Source organism: Camelus dromedarius, chromosome 9, assembly GCF_036321535.1.
Source record: "Camelus dromedarius isolate mCamDro1 chromosome 9, mCamDro1.pat, whole genome shotgun sequence".
Classification (NCBI taxonomy): domain Eukaryota; kingdom Metazoa; phylum Chordata; class Mammalia; order Artiodactyla; family Camelidae; genus Camelus; species Camelus dromedarius.
Window position 1 is genome coordinate 25,172,342 of NC_087444.1, and position 19,435 is coordinate 25,191,776.

Here is a 19,435-nt window from a genome sequence, read left to right on the forward strand (position 1 = left end):
TGAGCTTGTGTTGAGCTTCCTAAAGACCTGGGACGTCCCCAAGCTGGCACAGCCATTCTTAGCACAAGGAAGGCTCAGAACAGGTGTAGGCAGAAGGGCACCAGGATGAGCAGCAGGAGATGAGGGTTTTTCCCACCTGCTGGTGGTGGACAAGTCATTTTCCATCTTATTAATAAAGTGAGGTGTTTGGACCAGGCCATCTCCAGGGTTCCTCCTAGCTGTAATATTCTATGATCTCTCTGAATTGAGAAAGGGGTAAGATTAAAATACCGATAAATACAAACACAACCAAAGAGCAATAAGAGCATCAAGGTGGATCCCTCTGACTTAGGAAAAGGACTAGGGGACACTTCAGACACTCAGTGGATCACTGGGGATGTCAAATGAGGATGGGTGTGCAAACTGTCCGTTCCACAGTTATACATGAGCAGGCCAGGACTCTGGGTCATTTACCAGGTAGCAAGTCTTCCTTTATCTGTAAAAAATGTTGCCAGGGTTGATTACACTTCGGGGATGTGCACTTAGTGCCTGGAAGGTGACATGAAGGGGCCTCTGGGGACGGGGTCTGTTCCATCTTGTGAACTGAGTGCTGATCTTTTGGGTGTATTCAGTCTGTATGTTTATGATTTTGCACTTTTGTGGCCATATATTATACTCCAAGAAAGCATCCCAGCTTCACCACTCCAAGGCATCAGAGACACCCACCAATGACTCTTTCCTCCTCTGTAAAGACCGTGAAAACACCTTCTTGGAATGGCTGTTGGGACAATCAGTGATGGAGTTTGCATAGCACTGAGCCCAGTGCCCTTTTCAGAGAGGGAGATTCTCAGTGGCAGGAAGGAGACAATGCAGACGAAGATGTTTCTACTGATGAGAAGGAGAATGCGAGTGAGAGTGACGGGGGTACCAGAGGTACAACTGGAAGGCTTCAGGTGTATTCTTTCACAGTCCCAAGAATGTATGGGATGCATATATCCAGTTAGCTGTATTTTTTTTTTTAATCCTCAACAGGGCTGAGGCTGTACTGCCCCAGATGACAAATGCATAGCATAATGAGCACAAAGATGTTCTAGACCTAGGGGGTATGGGATGGGTGGGGAGGGGAGGCAGGTGGTGCCAGACGGAAGCAGAGAACAAGGGACTTATCCGAACATGGACACCGAGGATTTACGCCTCTCCCGTGTAGGAATGAGTCAGCCTGCTGTTTCCCTGAGACATGCTGTTAGACTAGCTCTTGACTGTGTGCAGGTTGAAGTCTCATATAAGGTAACTAACCACTGTTATCATATATATGTATACACACACATACACATATGTGCCTTTGTACATATAGAACTACGCCAAGGTTGTGTACGTATATATCTACGCAAAGAATGGTGATGTTCACGGTGATGTAATTTACAGCTGGAAGATATGAGAGGGAAACAACTAAACACCATCTGTTGGGAGAGTATAAGAGGTTTTAACCGTTTCTGAGTCAAGGACTTCTGTGGCAGTTGGTGGTGTCCTTCTCAGAATAATTTAAGTGAAAACAAATTTTTAAAGCTACATTGGATTACAAAGGGAACTGATTTATCTGTGGATCCCTCCAGGGTCTGTAGACCCCACATTAAGAACCCCTGGAACTGAAGGACGGCACATGCCACGCCACTCAGCCTCTCAATGTGACGTTGAAGAAAGACATCTGAGGACGTGACTGGTGTTTCTGAGACACTGGTGACTGAAAAGTCACTGAATGCTAGATGGTCAGGAGTGGGTATTGTATGTTTAGGACAGAGCGTCTCAAAGTGTGGGCCACCGAACTGGGAACATCAGTAGAACCAAGGTGCTGGTTAAAATGGTAACTCTCGGGCCCAATCCAGACTCATGGAATCCTAATTTCTGGGGATGAGGCCCAGGAATCCATGTTTTCACAGATTTGTACATACTTGAAAGGTTGAGAAGCACTGCCATGGCATAGCAACAGTGGTTATCTCAGGTCAGGGGACTTGGGGAGATTTTTGTATTGTTATTGCTAAATATGTGGGGGGTTTTCTTTAAAGTTTTTACAATGAAAATCTATTATTCTTATAATAAAGGGAAAAAGTTACTAAAAAAAAGGAAAAGACAGAGTTATTCTGTGGTATGTTAGGAATGATTTCCAGATGCAAATAACAAAATAAAGGCACCACTTGTGAGGAATTTCAAGTTGTCAAATAAATAAACTAAAGATTGAGCAACACAGAGCCTGTGAATTGCGTATACTAATTCACAGCCAAACATCAGCATTCAAAGAAGAAATTACTAAGAAGAAATGTATTTAGAATGAATTTGAGGCTAGAAGGCCAACAGTGAACACAGCTGTTATATGTATCTGAGCTCGCAGGGGAAAAAAAAAATTTTAAATCCACAGCAAGGAAGGACTAAACTAAAATCCCGAGGCACGGACCAGGAAGGATTTGTGTTCAGATTTGGGAAGACACGGGGAAGCGACATCTGAGAGTCTGATGCTCCCACAAGCCCGTTGCTGGTGCAAAATGAATTCGTGCCCCCAAGCACGGTTCTCCTCCTGGTCTGCACATCTACCTCTCAGCATGCAGGTACACCTGATCCCTCTGGGAGCAGGGCTCTCTTATGTCAAAGAGGGGCAGCACAGCAGACTCAGTGAAGAATAAATTTGGGGAGAGGGATAAAATAGTCCCTCTGGCTTCACAAAAGGTCTGTTGACCCACAGCTACACTCTCCTTCCAGGCGACTTTGCTCAGCATCCTACGGAGGCGTGATGTTCCCAGCTAAGAGCGCTCTTCCTCCACTCCCGTCACCCCTACCACACAATCACCCACTGATGCCTCCTCGTCTCCCCAGAGGAGCTCTTGACCCTGTGTCTTCTTTCTAGCGCCCCCTGTCCCTGCCTGGCTGACATCCATTGCCCACAGGGCTGCTGTCACAGCCTCCAGCTGGGTCTCTCCCCTGTTGCTGGTTTGATCAGCCCTTGGGTATGACCCACTGCAACCAGACTAATCTTCCTAAAATACCAATCTGGTCACGCCATCCCCCAATTTATAACTCTGTCACCTGTAGACTAAGGTACAAATCCTGAGGTCGTTTTTATGGTCCTTGGTCTTCTAGCCCTTCATTATGACTCAAATTTGATGTGTGAGATGCCCTCCTCGAATCATAGCCATGTCCAATTACTCTCAGCTCTCCAGACACACTGTCTTCTCTCCTGCCTCTAGACAATGGATCATCCGGATTCTCTGTCTTTCCACCCCACCTTCACCTTGCCTACTGGTGCCCCTCATTCAGGAATCCTTTTGGGAGTGACTTTCTCTGTCTCCTCAACTTCTCCACACCCCACAGCTCCTTCTCCTAGTGCTTATCTGCCTGTTTAGAGGTCTGTGTCACCCCTAGAGTGGATGTTCTCGGAGGGGGAATCTATGAGCGGTAGCCAGTGCAACGCCTGGCAAATAGTAGTTGCTGGATAAATAAATTCTGAATGAACGGATAAATGAATAAGTGAATGAATGAGGCCTGATTTTTCAGCATTGGAAGAATATGGCCTGCCCCAGAGGCCTAAGCTGAGGCTTTTCTTCATCTTATGATCCAAGCCACCCAATATAACTGGAAACACCAGCATCCCTAATGAAACACCCACAGACAGGAATGTTTCAACTTGCAACAAGGGTCTTTTGTCCACCATCTCCCCCACTGCTGCTCACAGAGGCAGGTCAAGCCCAGATGACGGGAAGGCACTGTCCGTAGTGACCCAGCCCCACGGGGAAGTCTCTGCCCAACACCTCCATTTGGAAGCCAGGGCTTGTTCCAAGCTAGACAAGAAATAAGTGTGGGTTTTCCATGCATCCCTCGCCCTCTTCAGAAAGCCGTTTATTGGCCTGTTTCTGTCTCCAACCCCTTCTGCCTCAATCCTCTTCACAGCTGGGAGTGGAGGTCTGCCCACAAAAGGGCCAATCTGTTCCCCACAGCGCCGGAGGCCCTGCTCCTTCAGCCCTATTGACTGAGTCAGCTGTGAAAAATGAGCAGTGATATCTCTTAATTACACCAAAGTTAGCCTTTTCTGCTTTCACTTTTGTTCCTTGTGGCTCCCTTTGAACAAGGTTGTCAGCAGAGAAACCAACAAAAAAATGTGTGGTCTGAAGCGAGAACGTGGCTTCCCTTACAGTGAAGAAAGCCGTTTCCTGCTTGTCAACACATGGTCTAGTTGTCAAACTAAGACGTGACCTCTGGCCTCGACTCCGTGCACAAACACGCACATCAAGGAAAGGTTTGCGAGGTTAACCTCATTTCCCCTCACATCGCCGAGAATTTTCTCCCTCTCTTCTTCACTCTCCAGGTAGGACTGGGACAGCTGTCACAGGGTTTGTCGATTTGTCAGAGTTGGGGTTTTTGTGTAAAGAAGGCACGGTGTGGAGAGGCTGAAAGAGCACAGGTTCAAGGTCGGCTTCTGCTTTACACTGGCTGTGACCTTAGACAAGTGACTTCATGCGACGAAGGAGCAGAGGTGTCCAAAAATCACCCCTGGTGCCCAAAAGAAATAAGCTAAAACCTGGGGTGGATGGGTGGATGTGTAAGGCACCCCTCCCCCTGGAGGTTCCACTCAAGCACTGCTCCCCAGGGACCATTGCGTCCCCTGACCCCATCTAGTGCCACATTCTATGGGTCCCAAGGTCACGGGTGAGCTGAAGCCTGCTCCTACTGCTTCTTGAAAGCTAACTGTTAAATAGTCAATAATTGTGCAAGCTGGTAGCTTGTAGTTGGCCACTGTGGGAGCCTTTACACGAGAGAATGTGGCAAACACTACAAGTCAGGGCTCCCCTCACCCCCAAGAGCCGGTTTACCAATATACCACTGCCCCCAGGCATCTGGTTTAGGCATCTGAAATGTCAGACAACTCCTGTACACCTGGGTACCTGCACTCAGGCCACCAGACACCCTAGAAGTCTGTTGCCTGTCCACTGGCCAACTTAGAAGGAGAACTCTGGGAGGAGAATGCCTCTTCCACCAAAACTATCTGATGGGCTTAGCTGTCTGCCCAGCCCCCAGCACATCTCTGCAGGGTGACGGAGAACGCAGAGCAGAGCTGCTCATTCTCGGCTGCCCCTGCCCTACACGTGCCCTCTATCTCCAAAAAGCCTACTCCTTAACCCATGCTGCATGCTGTTAAAAATCCATCCAGAGCCCTGGTGCATGGCAGGTGGCAACGCCGAAGGAACTCAACTTACACAACAACTCAGTCTGTACTACAAGCACACTGTTATGCACGGTGCTCTAGTCTCAGTTCCCTCAATGGTACAATGAGGACATAATACTGGTTTCTGAGCGCATGTGTGACACTCAAATGACCATGCATGTACTCATGCTATTCAAACAGCATAGACCCCTGGAAACTAAACATTCATGGATGTCGTGGGGCAGAAACTGTTGAAGAGTCTTATGTTTCATTATTGCCACTCTTTTAACTGAGCTACCTTGGGCAATTTACTTAATTTCTCTCAATTTTAGTTTGCCTAGCTGAGAAATGGGTGTCATACTTTATAGGGTTGTTTTAAGATCTGAACAGGACAACAAGGATAGTCATGTCTGGCTTAGATCCTGACACTCAGTAGAGGTTAGAGATTCTAGATAAATTTGAAAATTCCTCAACTCTCCCTCCCCCAGGGTGCTATTTCAAGCTGAAATGCCAGATCCTTTAATGTTCACAAATAATTAAATATAAATTCAGTCTGAGGCCAAATGTACATGACAATAAAGCCCTGGGAAGCCTTCACATTGAGAACTGAAAGGGTGATAAACTCAGGGTTAAAATTATTGCTTCCTCTATAGGTTCAGATGCCTTTATTTGCTGGATGTATATCAAGAAGGGCATTTTTGCATATATATGTATTTGGCAAAGAACTAGAACAACTCAATTGTGCTTTATTATTAATTAAACTTTGCAGAAAGAGGCCAACACTTGCTAATGGTTAACATAAGCTTTCATTAGATTTAGTCAAAATAAGTTGGAACAAACTCTGTTCAGCTGTGAATAGAAGTTTTGAGTTTTTTATTTAAGTAGATTTAAAATGTTATTGCATGTATGAGCAAATGCAGAAATACAGGCACCCTCTTTTCTCATTCTCTCTTTCTCCCTCTTTCTCTCTCCCCCTTACCCCTCCCTTACTCTTTCCCTTTCCCTCCCTCTCTTTCTACACACACACACACACAAATCCATCAGCATCAAATCTATCACAATCTGCTAAGGACGCTTATATGACCTGACACAATGGTTGACTGCCAAGCAATTTATCTGGTACCCCCACTGCTGTTGTGCAAAATTAAAATTTACTAGAAATATCCAGACTGATCATATAATGGTCTGTTAATTCCTTTCTAACAACAAACCAGCTATGATCACTTAAATTAGTAACCAGTGAATGCCTCAGCTGACCAGCCATAGACCTGGCTAGAATTCAAATCAAAGAATATGTGCATCCCTACTATGTGTCAGGTACTGTGCTGGATCACTAACTGCTCCTTGAAAAATTACAGTTAATGGGAAGATAAGAAAATTACAAAAGAAACTATATTGCTGCTCAAAATGTGTTAAGTGTTGTCAAAGTGGTATAAACAATGTGTAAAGGAGATCAAACAAAAACTCTCTACAGGAGACTGTATCAAAAATAGGCTCACAACAGAGTCTGGGAATAAAAGAATATTTATCTTAAAGAAAAAGAAAAAATAGGCTTTATCCCAGCACACTACCCAATAGAAATACAATGTGAGCCATATATATAATTTAAATTTTCTAGTAGCCCCATAAGAAAGTAATACATGACATTAATTTTAATTATACATCCAAAATAACTATACATCCAAAATAACTTTATTTTAACATGACATCTACATAAGGACTATTAATGAGATATGTTCCACTCATGTGTGTGTGTACTAAGTTTTAAAATCGTATGTGCATATTATACTTACATCTCAATTTGGACATTACATTTTCAACAAAAATATTTAATATGTACTTACATTAAAATTTACAAGACATTCAGTATCTTATAATAACTCATAATGGAAAACAATCTGAAAAATTTCTATATATAACTGAAATATTTTGCTATATATTTGAAACTAGCACAACATTGTAAATCAACTACACTTCAAAAAAAATGTACAGTTGAAAAGACAGATTCACATGCCAAGTTGTTTAATAATTGGATCAAGTAGTTTTTAAGTTTAAACTAAATTTAGTTAAAATTAAATAAAATGTAAAAATCCAGTTCCTCAATTGCACTAGCCAAATTTCAAGTACTCAATAGCTGCAGGTGGTTAGAGGCTGCCACGTTGGACAGTGTAGACATGGAACTTTCTTCAGTGGTGTAAATGTTCCATTGGACATGCAACCTTAGAATGTAAGTGGGGCAGCCCTATGGAGTGAGGATGAAGACGATGAAGATGGTGTGTTCCAGAAAGAGGAAAGAATTCAAAGTCATAGAAATATGAAAGGCATGTGTACAACTGGGGTTGCTGAATGTAGAAATAAATTCTACTGTTCATCTCTACAAGAATTTCTGAGTAATGAGCTTCTAGACATCTTAGATCACCTATATTTAAATTTCTCTCCTAGGCAACAACCAAAGGTGACTTTCAGTCACTGAATAAAACTGTGAGTTGTTTTTAAAGGAGGAAATTAAACAGATGTAAATTTCTGAGACGAGGCGTGTAGTTAGACATGAATACAAGGTGTGAAACAATGGATTTTAAAAGGCTGGTGGTGATTACATAAAACAAATCAGGCAATAGGATAGAGTGAGGCACCCTAAGTCTATGTTTTAGTAGAAAGGTGAGATGGAGCAGTGCTGGATGGAGATGGATCTAGAATCAGCTTTCTGGTCCAGGTTCTGGGGAGATAGCTTGGCCCACCTGGTTTCTCAAAGTGTTGCAGAGGACTACTAAATAGAGTAAAACAAATTCAATTCCAAGATCAGAAGAGTCCTTAGCATCTGTTTGCATAGTCCTTAGCATCTGTGGGCTAAACGGTAGATACAGAGCACTTGGATTCAGGAAGACCTCTAACCAACCGTGCATCCAGAACTCTGAGAAATATTTAGGATCTGCCATAAATTGTCCTCATGTGTGACTTACATTCATGACACAATCAAAGCAGAGTCCTGGCTGAGTGGTTTTCATGATTTGGTCTAATGATCTATGTTGATTCCCTTTACAAAGAGCACATGGTCCCACTACATATTTCTTCCATCCTGGGTTAAAGATGTCCTTCTAAAGGCCCATTCTACCAATTTATAGGGGATATAAAAAAAGGATTTTCAGTAAAATGTACTTTCATTGGTTTTGATGAAAAGGGTTTGTGATAGAAGGAGAATCTCTAATAAGCATTTCATAAATGACTTGTCTTTCAAACTTAATTTAAAACAGAATAAAATACATCTCCCAAAGACCTTTTTGGTGCCTCACAGATTTAAGTCCCCTGCTCTCAATCAATCGGGCCTGAGAACTCAAAAATCTCTAAAGATGCAATCAAATATTTATCAGTGAAAATTGGTAAGACCGAGAAATTATTTATGATCCAAATTTTGAAACAGTCAGACTTTGAAGGGGGAGGGGGGAAAAAGTACATGTTGGGAACGACATTTCTCTCTCCAGGGCACATACTCCCAGATCCTCCCTGCTGTCTATAATTCAAAAATGGGGAGGAAATCACTGCTTTGAGGAAGTATGTTTACAACTGGGTGTTTTACTATTTTTTCAGAAACATTGAGAAATATGATGGAAAAGCAGCCCCCAAATTCTAGGAATTTAGCTACTTACCCACTAATTAATTATTTGGCAGATAGATAAAACATGTATATGTCAAAACTTTGATGCCTAGAGCTGCCTGCATAGTCTTTTTGTGAATATGCAATTCTGCACAGCATGGCCCTCGACTGTGAGAAATCCCCTAAGGAGGACAAGTTTGCTGCAGCACCTTGCTTTTGATATCTTCATCTTTACCCTTTAGTATATGGGTCTTCTTTCTTAAAAGAAATTCAGATTGTGATAAAATATGATAAAAAAGAAAATAAAGAAATAGCTAGTCTCCGTTCACCCTCTTGAATTGTTAGACAAATGAACAGAGTACTTTTGTGCCAGCATGCCAGCTCTGCACATTTTATAACAATTTTATATTATTATAATAATTTATATTATTTATATTAAAACAACCTTATATTTAGTTAAACTTAATTTTTTCCAACATTGTATTATGAAATTTCAAAACACACAGGAGAGTTGAAAGGTGTTGACAGTGACCAGCTATGTCATCACCTTGACTTCACCATTAACCTTTTGCTATGCTTGCTTTGTCATATATCTATCCATTGATCTATCCCTCTGACCCTCTTATTTTTTTGGTGCATTTCAAGGAATTAAACTTAGTTATAATGATATTTTAAAGAAAGTGATTTTCAGCAAGGATATTTCATTTCATGGAAGAGGATTCTCAGATAGCACTTAGTAGCCCTGAGCATATTGGTTAAGAGCACAGACTTTGAAATATCAAAGAGCTGGCACAAAGCTTGTCTCTGCTGTGAAGTGTGTGACTTTGGACAGGTGACTTCATCTCTCTGAGTCTCATTATCCTCATTTGGCACGTTGGGAGATGGTCCTCATGGAGTTATTATGCAAATTCAACATAATAGATAAAAAGTGCTTACACTTTACCATAATGGAGAAAATAATGAATTTGTGATGCTTTTTTCCTACTCTTCTGCAATCCTGTGAGATCAAGGACCCTGCTTCCTCTGTCATTAAATCAGCAGCCCCTTGCTCAGTGCCTTGTAAACAGCAGATTCTGAGTATACTTGTTGACTTGAATTGGGTTGAATATCAGAGATTTTCCCTCCTGGAATGCAGTGAGGACTTATTAATGGAGAGAGGCAAGTACAGTCAGCTTCAAAGACACAAGACATAAGAAAGTTAGTTGAGGAGCTAAGTTAGGAGCAGAAGATGAGATATAGACAGAGAAAACCTAGCTTGCAAAGCAGAAGCATCTATATGAACTTTAGTAATGGAGCAGAATTCATCAGTGCCCTGTCCCAGTCCCTTGGACATCACCTTTTTTGTGCAGACCAGCAGACTTCCAGCTGCCATAATGCCTAAAGCTCTCCCCCAAGCCCTAGAAGGCCATTGTGCCTGTACACAGCAGACAGGGTGTGCCAGGTGTACTGGAAAATTTACACCTCTTGGAGCAGCCCTCAACGAGACTGAAGGAGTTGGTATATAAGTACCCCAGCTCCCTCCCCTATGGACAAGATAACGCTGAGAGTGTCTTGCACCATTTCCTAGCCTTTCTCCATGAGATTACAATCCAGTCACCACAGTGGTGAACAGCCTCTTAACTGGCTGCTTTCCCTTTCTTGCTTCACTCCCTCACCCCCTCACTCCCTGACCAGTATTACTGGTACCTAAACCACCTACATCTGAATTCTTGTCTCAGGGAACCCAAAGACAGACAACTGCCTTATACTTTTATATCCACAGAATCTCTTCTTCAAATGGCATTCTACTCTGAACTCTGATATGTAATATTTATAAAACTACAGCTGCCTTTCTTCACTCACAGTTTGGGTGAGTGAGAGTGGTAATATGTGGAGGCCTGCCTCTTTGGTCTCTTTTCCCTTCTCCCAGCCTCCGCAGCACTGCCTGAAGACTCCTATACCCTCTCACAGCTCGACAGAGCATCACTTGTCAGCTATTGGTGGAGCTGACTAGGGTAAGACATAAAGACAAGGATAAGAGGAATGAATAAAGACAAGCAGACACGAAGAGGAAAATTTGTTCTTTCAAAGGCCTAAGAAGCATGGGAAAACAAATAATTTTTTTGCAAAGCAGTGCAATTATTCCGTAAAAGCCATCTGGATGTTTGGGAGGATCTCACACGTCATGATGTTAGACTTAGAAAAGCTGTTGTTTGTAGAGAATCCAGGTTGAAAGCCCACGTGGGTGGTTCATAGGGGCTAAGGAGAGGTGAGCCTTCAGCTTGGAAACCAAATTGTGTTTTGAGGCTGTAACAAGTAAGAAACCATGCAAAAGAATGCCCTTTGTTAGCTGTATCCTTACTGACACGTTATGTATCTCAAGGAACGAGCCTTGTGAAAACTCCCTAAATATACTCAGGGGGAGAAACGTGTGGGGTTGAAGGAAGCTTTAGGATGAACACAAATTTACTGTCCAAAGCTGGACATGTTTAAGGGGAAAGTGGTTCTAATAATAATTATGCCAAGACAATTAAAATTCCAGGTAACTGAGATGTATTATCACTCTTGTCATAACCTAACCAATGGAACTGAAACTCCAGTACTGAAAGTATTATAGTTTAGTGGTAGGCAGGAAGGAGAATATTTTAGATCAGACCTCTGGAAACTCGAGTGTATATCAGAATAACCTGGAAGGCAAATAAAAAAAACAGGTTCCTGACATAAAGAAGATGTGGTCTATGTATACAATGTGAAACTACCCAGCCACAATAAAAAATGAAATAATGCCATTTGCAGCAATGTGGATGGACCTAGAGATTATTACACTAAGTGAAGGGAGGCAGAGAAAGACCAATATCATATATAATCACTTATATGTGGAATCTAATAAAATGATACAAGTGAACTCACTTACAAAACAGAGACTCACCGACATAGAAAACAAACTTATGGTTACCAAAGGGGAAAGGGGGGTGATAAATTAGGAGTTTGGGATTAACAGATACTGACTATTATATATAAAATAGATAAACACCAAGGTCCTAATATATAGCACAGAGAACTACATTCAGTAACTTGTAATACTCTATAATGAAAAAGTATATATATTACATATATACATTCAGTGTTCAGTGTACTGAATCACTATGCTGTACAATAGAAACTAGCACAACATTGTAAATCAACTATATACTTCAAAAAAAATACCATATGATATCACTTATGTGTGGAATCTAAAAAAAAAAAGACAAACGAACTTATTTGCAAAACAGAAATAGACTCTCAGACATACAGAACAAACTTGCGGTTACCAGAGGGGAAGGTGGGTGGGAGGAGATAAATTAGGAGTTAAGAGATTTGCAGATACTAACTGATATATATATAGAATAGATAAACAAGTTCATGCTGTATTGTGCAAGGAACTGTATTTGATATCTTGTAGTAACTTATGGTGAAAAAGAATATGAAAATGAATATACGTATGTTCCTATAAGACTGAAGCATTGTGCTGTACACCAGAAATTGACATAACATTGTAAACTGACTATACTTCAATAAACATATATGTATACAAAAAACAAAAACAAAACAAAACAAAACAGGCTTCTGGCTTCATCCCAAGAGCTTCTGGTTCCGTGGTCCTAGGGTGGGACCAGAGAGCAGACAGTTTGAGCAAGCAGCCAGGAGCTGCTGATGCTGATGATCAAAAGCACTCTCGAAGTAGTTCTGGTTTAGACCAGTGGTTCTCAGCCCCGGCTGCACATCACAATCACCCAGGATCTTTTTTTTTTTTTTTAATTAATTAATTAATTAATTAATTAATTAATTAATTTATTTATTTTTAACTTTTTTTAAAATTTATAATCATTTTACAATGTTGTGTCAAATTCCAATGTAGAGCACAATTTTTCAATTATACATGAACATATATATATGCTCAATATCACTAATTATCAGAGAAATGCAAATCAAAACTACAATGAGGTATCACCTCACACCAGTCAAAATGGCCATCATTCAAAAGTCCACAAATGACAAATGCTGGAGAAGCTGTGGAGAAAAGGGAACCCTCCTACACTGCTGGTGGGAACGCAGTTTGGTACAGCCACTGTGGAAAACACTATGGAGATTCCTCAAAAGACTAGGATTAAATTTACCATACGACCCAGGAATCCCACTCCTGGGCTTATATCCAGAAGGAACCCTACTTCAGGATGACACCTGCACCCCAATGTTCATAGCAGCATTATTTACAATAGCCAAGACATGGAAACAGCCTAAATGTCCATCAACAGGTGACTGGATAAAGAAGATGTGGTATATTTATACAATGGAATACTACTCAGCTATAAAAACCGACAACATAACGCCATTTGCAGCAACATGGATGCTCCTGGAGAATGTCATTCTAAGTGAAATAAACCAGAAGGAGAAAGAAAAATACCATATGAGATCGCTCATATGTGGAATCTAAAAAAAAAAAAAAGAAAAAACAAACACCCAGGATCTTTCAAACAATGCTGATGCTTGGTATTTTACCTCCTAACCATCTGAATCAATCTTTGAGGGTGGAGACTGGGCATCTGTTTTTAACTGCCCTGGTGATTCTGACACCCAGGGAGGGCTGAAAACACTAACTGTACAGAAAGGAGACCTACAGAAAAAGGATGCAACTTGTGTCTCTGAAACTGTTTGGGGGCAGAGCCTTGCAGATTTGAGGACTCTGTTTCCTTGGCGAGTACTATCCTTGGCTTCAGGGAAACTTCCACAAAGGCCATCACAGAGGCTAGGGTGGTCCAAAGGGCAGGGCTCATCAGCACTACCATTGTCCACTCAGGACAGTCTGCTTCCCTTCTTTGCATCATATCCTGGACTCCCGGTAAGATTTTGCTTAAAGAAATCATCTTTGGCATAGTGGTAGTTTAAAATCACAACTATGGTTCTTATCAGGATAGTGAATTATTAACGTTTCTAATTTCCAATAGAAATAGATTTGCAATAGTCCAAGTCACGCTAACCCCTTATTGGCTGTTTCTTTGTGTCCATTCTTCCCTACCACTCCACTCCCCCAAATCATTCCATATAGGCAGCCAGGGGGACCTTTCAAAACACACCCACAGTCCCACACACACCCCATCTGGGAGATTTTCCAGTGGTTTCTGGCTGCACACACAATGAAATACCCCTCTGCACCATGTTCTCCAAGGCCCCTAGGACTGTGTCACTCTTTCCTTGTTCACTGCATTGCTGCCAACCAGGTGCTTTGCTCCTCAAATATGCCTCATTCTTTCCCACTCCAGGCCTTTGCACACACAGCTCCCTCTGCCAAGAATGTGGTTTACCTGAATCTTCCCACGGCTGTCCTCTTCTCCGCCTTCCTGCCTCCACTCAAACGTCAGAGATTTGTACCAGCCTTTCCCAGCCATCTGGGTCAAGTGTCCCTCCTCCCTCTACTCCTTGATCCTGCCATTTACTCTTTCTCACATCATCCTATTTGTGTTATTCACAGCACTTGTTATCCTCTGTGATTTTCTTGTTTACTTATTTACCCATTGACAAGTCTGCCTCCACAGCACAAAGCAACCCCTGTCACTACAGGGGCTGGTGTGCCTGTGCACACCTACACGCATCCAGCCACTCACCAATTCCCATCTTGGAGTCTGGCATATAACAGGTGTTTCTCGGTTATTTAATGAGTGAATACGTAGTCCAACAGCACCAGCCATTCAGACCATCCACTCAACTAACTACCACTGTTCAAATTCCAAGATCGCCAAAAAATACGAACTGGTTAAAAGTCGATTTTCCATGTCGGCTTTCCTATGGAGAGAGGGTGTGTTGACCGGACAACATCAACATTCCTGCCCGTTTAACAGGGAGCATTTCTTTCTGGAAAAGTAGTTGCTCTGATTGATGCAGCAGTACTTTCTGGATCTGGTTAGTATGGTTCAGTTCCTTTGGTTTTGTTTTCAGAGAGCTGACCAGTGGTGCTCCTGGACCTACACATTTGAAATCTCCATGGATTTAAATGAAAGGACATATATTATCATACTGCTATACTGAGGGGACTCATCAGGCTGGTTGCCTGGGCATTGTCTATAAAAGCAGTGAGTCTATTTCTTAACCGGTGACATCTTCCTGTCACCACTTTAGCATCATTATCTACCACACAGATTTCCAAATCATGACTTTCAAAGATGTTATTTTTTTTTTATAAATTCCATTTTTAAATGATCTTTTGACATTCTTTTCTTGGCAAAACCTTCTGGCCTCTTACCATAGAAGACCTGAGGCCAGTTCCAGCAGGTCACCACACCAGTCACAGTCACTTTGCCTCGTGTGTGCTCATCTCTTAATAAAAACATGATTTGATGTTTGTCTTTTGTCTGACTTACCCTGCCAACATCTTTTGGGAAAGGTTGTCTCTGATTCTCTGGAATTAAAATGGGAGATACCACAATGGACCGCTTTTGTCTTGGGACAGGAGAAGTTCTTGCGAATTTAAATATATCCTAGAAGAGAAAAAACAAATCAATTGACTAAAATCCCCCACAGAGACGATATATCAGTCTGCTCTGAGATATGGTTCCTTTGTTGTGAAAGCATACAGCTGTTTGGACATTGTTAATTTTATTCTATCAAACCTCATTAGCGTTAGCAAGTACATCGTTAGAATTATACTAAAGCTGACACTGTGATTCACAATGACTATCATTAAGCTATTTAATCCCATCTTCTGAATCATTCTACTCGCTTTGTCAGTCTCCATTTATATACCCTTCAGTGCTTCTGTGTTCCCATTCTTAATCTGCCAAGTGAGGAGATCACTCACCTGGTCACTAACCCACAGAACTTGCTGGATATAAAAGTGACCCTCCTCATGGCCAAATGCAAGGTCCTTACACTCATGAACAAGTAGGGATGAGGGACAGGCACAACGTTGCAAACTATGTCAGGCACTATGGAGACTAAGTCAACGTTCTTGCAAAGCTCCCCACACAGTGTGTTCCAGACTTCAGCCCCTTGAACAGCACTGTGAAAATGTCTGTCCTATCTGTAATTTACCTTTTTAATTAAATAAATGAGTGCAAAAGAGGAAACGTGTCATTATTTTAAACACACTACCAGTTTGGCTTTCCATAAAAAGTAAGAAAACATCAAAATAAACAAACTGGAGGCCAGATGATGTTAATTAAATTTGAGCTGGAAGCTTGGTTGGGGGGGAAACCTTCCTCTTTTTGAAAAGGAGATTTAAAAAGGGCTAGAGGGGTTTTAAAGGGTTGGTAGCACCAAGCTGAGACTTTCTTGATCCAATTAGAGGACTGAAAAATAATTAAAAATGGGATATCATTTCCAATATAGAAACCAATTGCATTCATTGCTACACACTAACTGAAATTAGCTTATGTGTCACAAAAAGCATCTCAAACTTTGGACAATAGATTCCTATGCAAATCACTGAGCTGCACTCCATAAAAGTATGTGTATATATATGTACATAGGCCATATATATGATGGATATGTATATATAAACTATATATATAGTTTTAAAGGAAATTCTATATAAGAAATGTCAAATAGGAAACAAGACTACCTAAGGCTATGAAAGCTTCTGTAAACAGTCCTTCTCTTGATTGTGGTGGGATTGTAAACTGATGCTATTCCTGTGGAAAGCAATCAGGCAATATTTACTTATCGAGAATCTTACAACTGTACATATCCCTTCACTCTGTAATTTTACTCCTAGGAAGACATCCAAGAACTAAATTCAAAAGAGGAATAAAACTGTATGCCAGAAGTTATTTAGTGAGACCTTATTTATAAACAGCAAAAATGGCAAATTGCCTAAGTGTTCAATAGCAGGACAAGGTTAAATTTGGGTCCATCAGCAAGAGACACTCTTAGTCACCAATAAGGCAATTGTGATGACCACATTCTAACCACTGTGATCATCATTTGACTGCTTCTAAAATCACCACTACAAACTATATAATAACAACAATGTATTAAACATGCATTGGGTGATGTGCTAGGCACTTTACATGTACCCACTTTGATATCAGCAATAAACCTCCCAAGTAAGTCTTAATCCTCCTTAACTGATGAGGAATGTTAAGTTCAGAGAGGTTATATAAGTTGCTCCAATTCACCTAGCTAGCAGAGATAATATATAAGGTCAATTGTGTAGGAAAATACAGTATGCCATATTGGTTGCCTTCCATTTTATATAAACTATATTGAGCACAGAAGAATCATATTCAAAACCTCAATGAATAAGTCCAAACAAAAGCCTGGTCTCTAAGAACACAAAAGACTCGATATTCAGGCAAAGAGAGAAAACCGGAGTGTGCATATGTAAAAGACAATGAGAAGAAAGTAAGAAGGATTAAAACAACAAAAACTTAACCAACTAATCAACCAGATAAATAAACAGATAAATAACCCAGCCCAAACATGCAGAAAACAGCAGAGAAAGAGAATGGAAGACAGTGAGAAATGGGCCGGAGTGGACTATATTCATAAACACCGATGTATAACATCTATAACAATTCTGTTGGCTTATTAGAGAATAGGAAAAGAAGTGAAAAATATGTAAAATATAGGCAATATAGGAATCTTACTTAAAACAAAAAACATCTTGAGACTCAGAGGAGAGAATGTCTAAGAAAGAAAGCACTTTGAAAAGATGTAAAGTCCTATGCAAATGTATGGGTCAGTGACTCTGCTCCCTAACCGAGCAAAAGTAGGATCCATTCATTATGACAATGTATGTGTAAATGTATCTGAAATGATGAAAAGCACATTCATTGTCAGTAACAACATTTCCATTGTTTACAGTAAGAGACTTATTTTTGTTTGCACGTCTGTGAATGGGTGGTATTTTTGTCCTCGAGGGTGACTGGAATATCAGGTCCCTGAGTCCTCATTTCTGCCTCTGGTGTCCTCCTAGCTCATCAGCTAGTCAAGCCTGCAGCTGCAAGTAGTTCATTTCCTCGACCCTCACAACATCCCAGAAGCCTGATAGTAAGGACACTTGTGTAAGCCCTGGGTCTAAAGTGCTTGCAGAGAGAAGCAGGAGGCTCTGAGTCTCAAGATGGGAGACAGTGCCTGGAAGGGACGGGCTCGAAGGGGAGTGACCAATTGTAGTGATGCTTGTGTGCGTGGGACTCTGAGCTCACCATGGTCAGCAGGACTGGGGCATCCTTTTCCTTCCAACTCAACTTTTTTTGCCTTACAATGGCAGGGACGTCAACAAAAACTTGTTCATGAGTGTGCTTCTATGTCTATGGCTCCATTTCTGTCTTTCTGATTTATGTGTATATCTATTAACTGTGTGCTTGTTGACGAATGTCTACCTTTGAAAAAAATCTGTGGTGATGAGTTTGTGTGCACTGAAGCCACATGCTTCTGTGGGACCAGGACTATGTAGGAGCCACAGCAACTGATTTGACTGACAATCATACACCATGTGCGTATTGAGGGGCAGGTGTGTGTAACCGAGAATGTGTGTGTATGTGTTTGTATCCGTCAATCCATCCTGTGAAGCCCCTGAACCCACCAGGCTGTGGCTGTAACCTCAAGAAAAGATAAGACAGAAGCAGTGGAATTAAAAAGTATGTGACTGATTCAGAGATGTTTATAGAAGAAGAGGAGATGGGTGTGGGGAAGAACAGGACATCAGGGAAAAGGAGAGGCTGTGTTAGGACTCCCTGCCTTCTGGTATTGCCATTACCAAGATAGTGGGGAAAGAGGGAAAAGGCAGGTCTGGGCACAGATGCTGGGTGCCAGAGAGTCGCTGACTTTGAGGGGCCATTGGGCATCCAACAGAGATTTCTAGAAGGTGTATAAATAGTTACAATCAAGAGGTAGAGATGAATGCAGGAGAGAAATGTCACAATCATCCATGTACAAGAGTAACAGACATGAAGAAGAGGCTGACGCCACCCAAATTATGTGGGGAAAGAAAAAGGAGGAACTCAACCATTCAATGGGTTTCCAAAAGGCCAGCAAAGACCACAGAAAGGCTAGATGGCAAAAGGAGGAAAACCAAAAGGACCAAGAGATAAAGCTTTCACCAAGGAGGGAGCGCACGGCATATCATATCATATCATACAACACAGGCTTCCCCGCCAACAGGCTAAATACTACATGGAGACTGCTGGCTTTGGCAATGAGCAAGTAGTTGATGATTTTCAGAAGAGCAACTTAAGAGTGTGTTAGGGCAGCTGTCAGAGGAATTGATGAGAAGTGAGGAGTTTGGTGGGGAAGGAAAGGAAGGAAATAGCAAGAAGTCTGCCAGTGCAAAGGGAGACCAGGAAGGATGTTGGGCTTGAGAGGCAGGGCCAGAGGGAGGAAGCATAGCACTGGGTGAATGAAAACACAGAATGGAGGGACCACTGGTGGAGGTGGATGCCCAGAGGAGGCGGGAAGCGAGTGGATCAGCCCAGGAAAGGATGGCAAATCCACTTTCCTTGAGGAGGACAGGGAGAGGTTTAAGAGGAATTTCTCATCTGTAAAGGATGACTTGCCTGTGCTCCTGGTCATCAGAATGAAATGAGAAATCACACATGGACTTGGGCTGCACTCTCGAAAGAACAGCACAAAAGTGAAGGATGGTCTTATTAATACCAGGACAGCGGAAGTGAGGAAATGAAGACAAGCCACTCGGTGCCTTTTAGGAGTGAGTAATTCAGCTG

General features: G+C 41.7%; 1 protein-coding gene across 2 annotated transcripts in view; it reads right to left on the bottom strand.

Annotated features, from left to right (window-relative positions):
- Positions 1 to 19,435, bottom strand: part of CDH13 (cadherin 13) — a 1,287,194-nt gene that overhangs the window by 498,260 nt on the left and 769,499 nt on the right. For both annotated transcript variants that reach the window (XM_064488932.1, XM_010980492.3), the window contains one exon: positions 15,134 to 15,250. In XM_064488932.1, the coding sequence (XP_064345002.1) occupies positions 15,134 to 15,250 (117 nt within the window). The remainder of the gene's footprint in view (positions 1 to 15,133; positions 15,251 to 19,435) is intronic.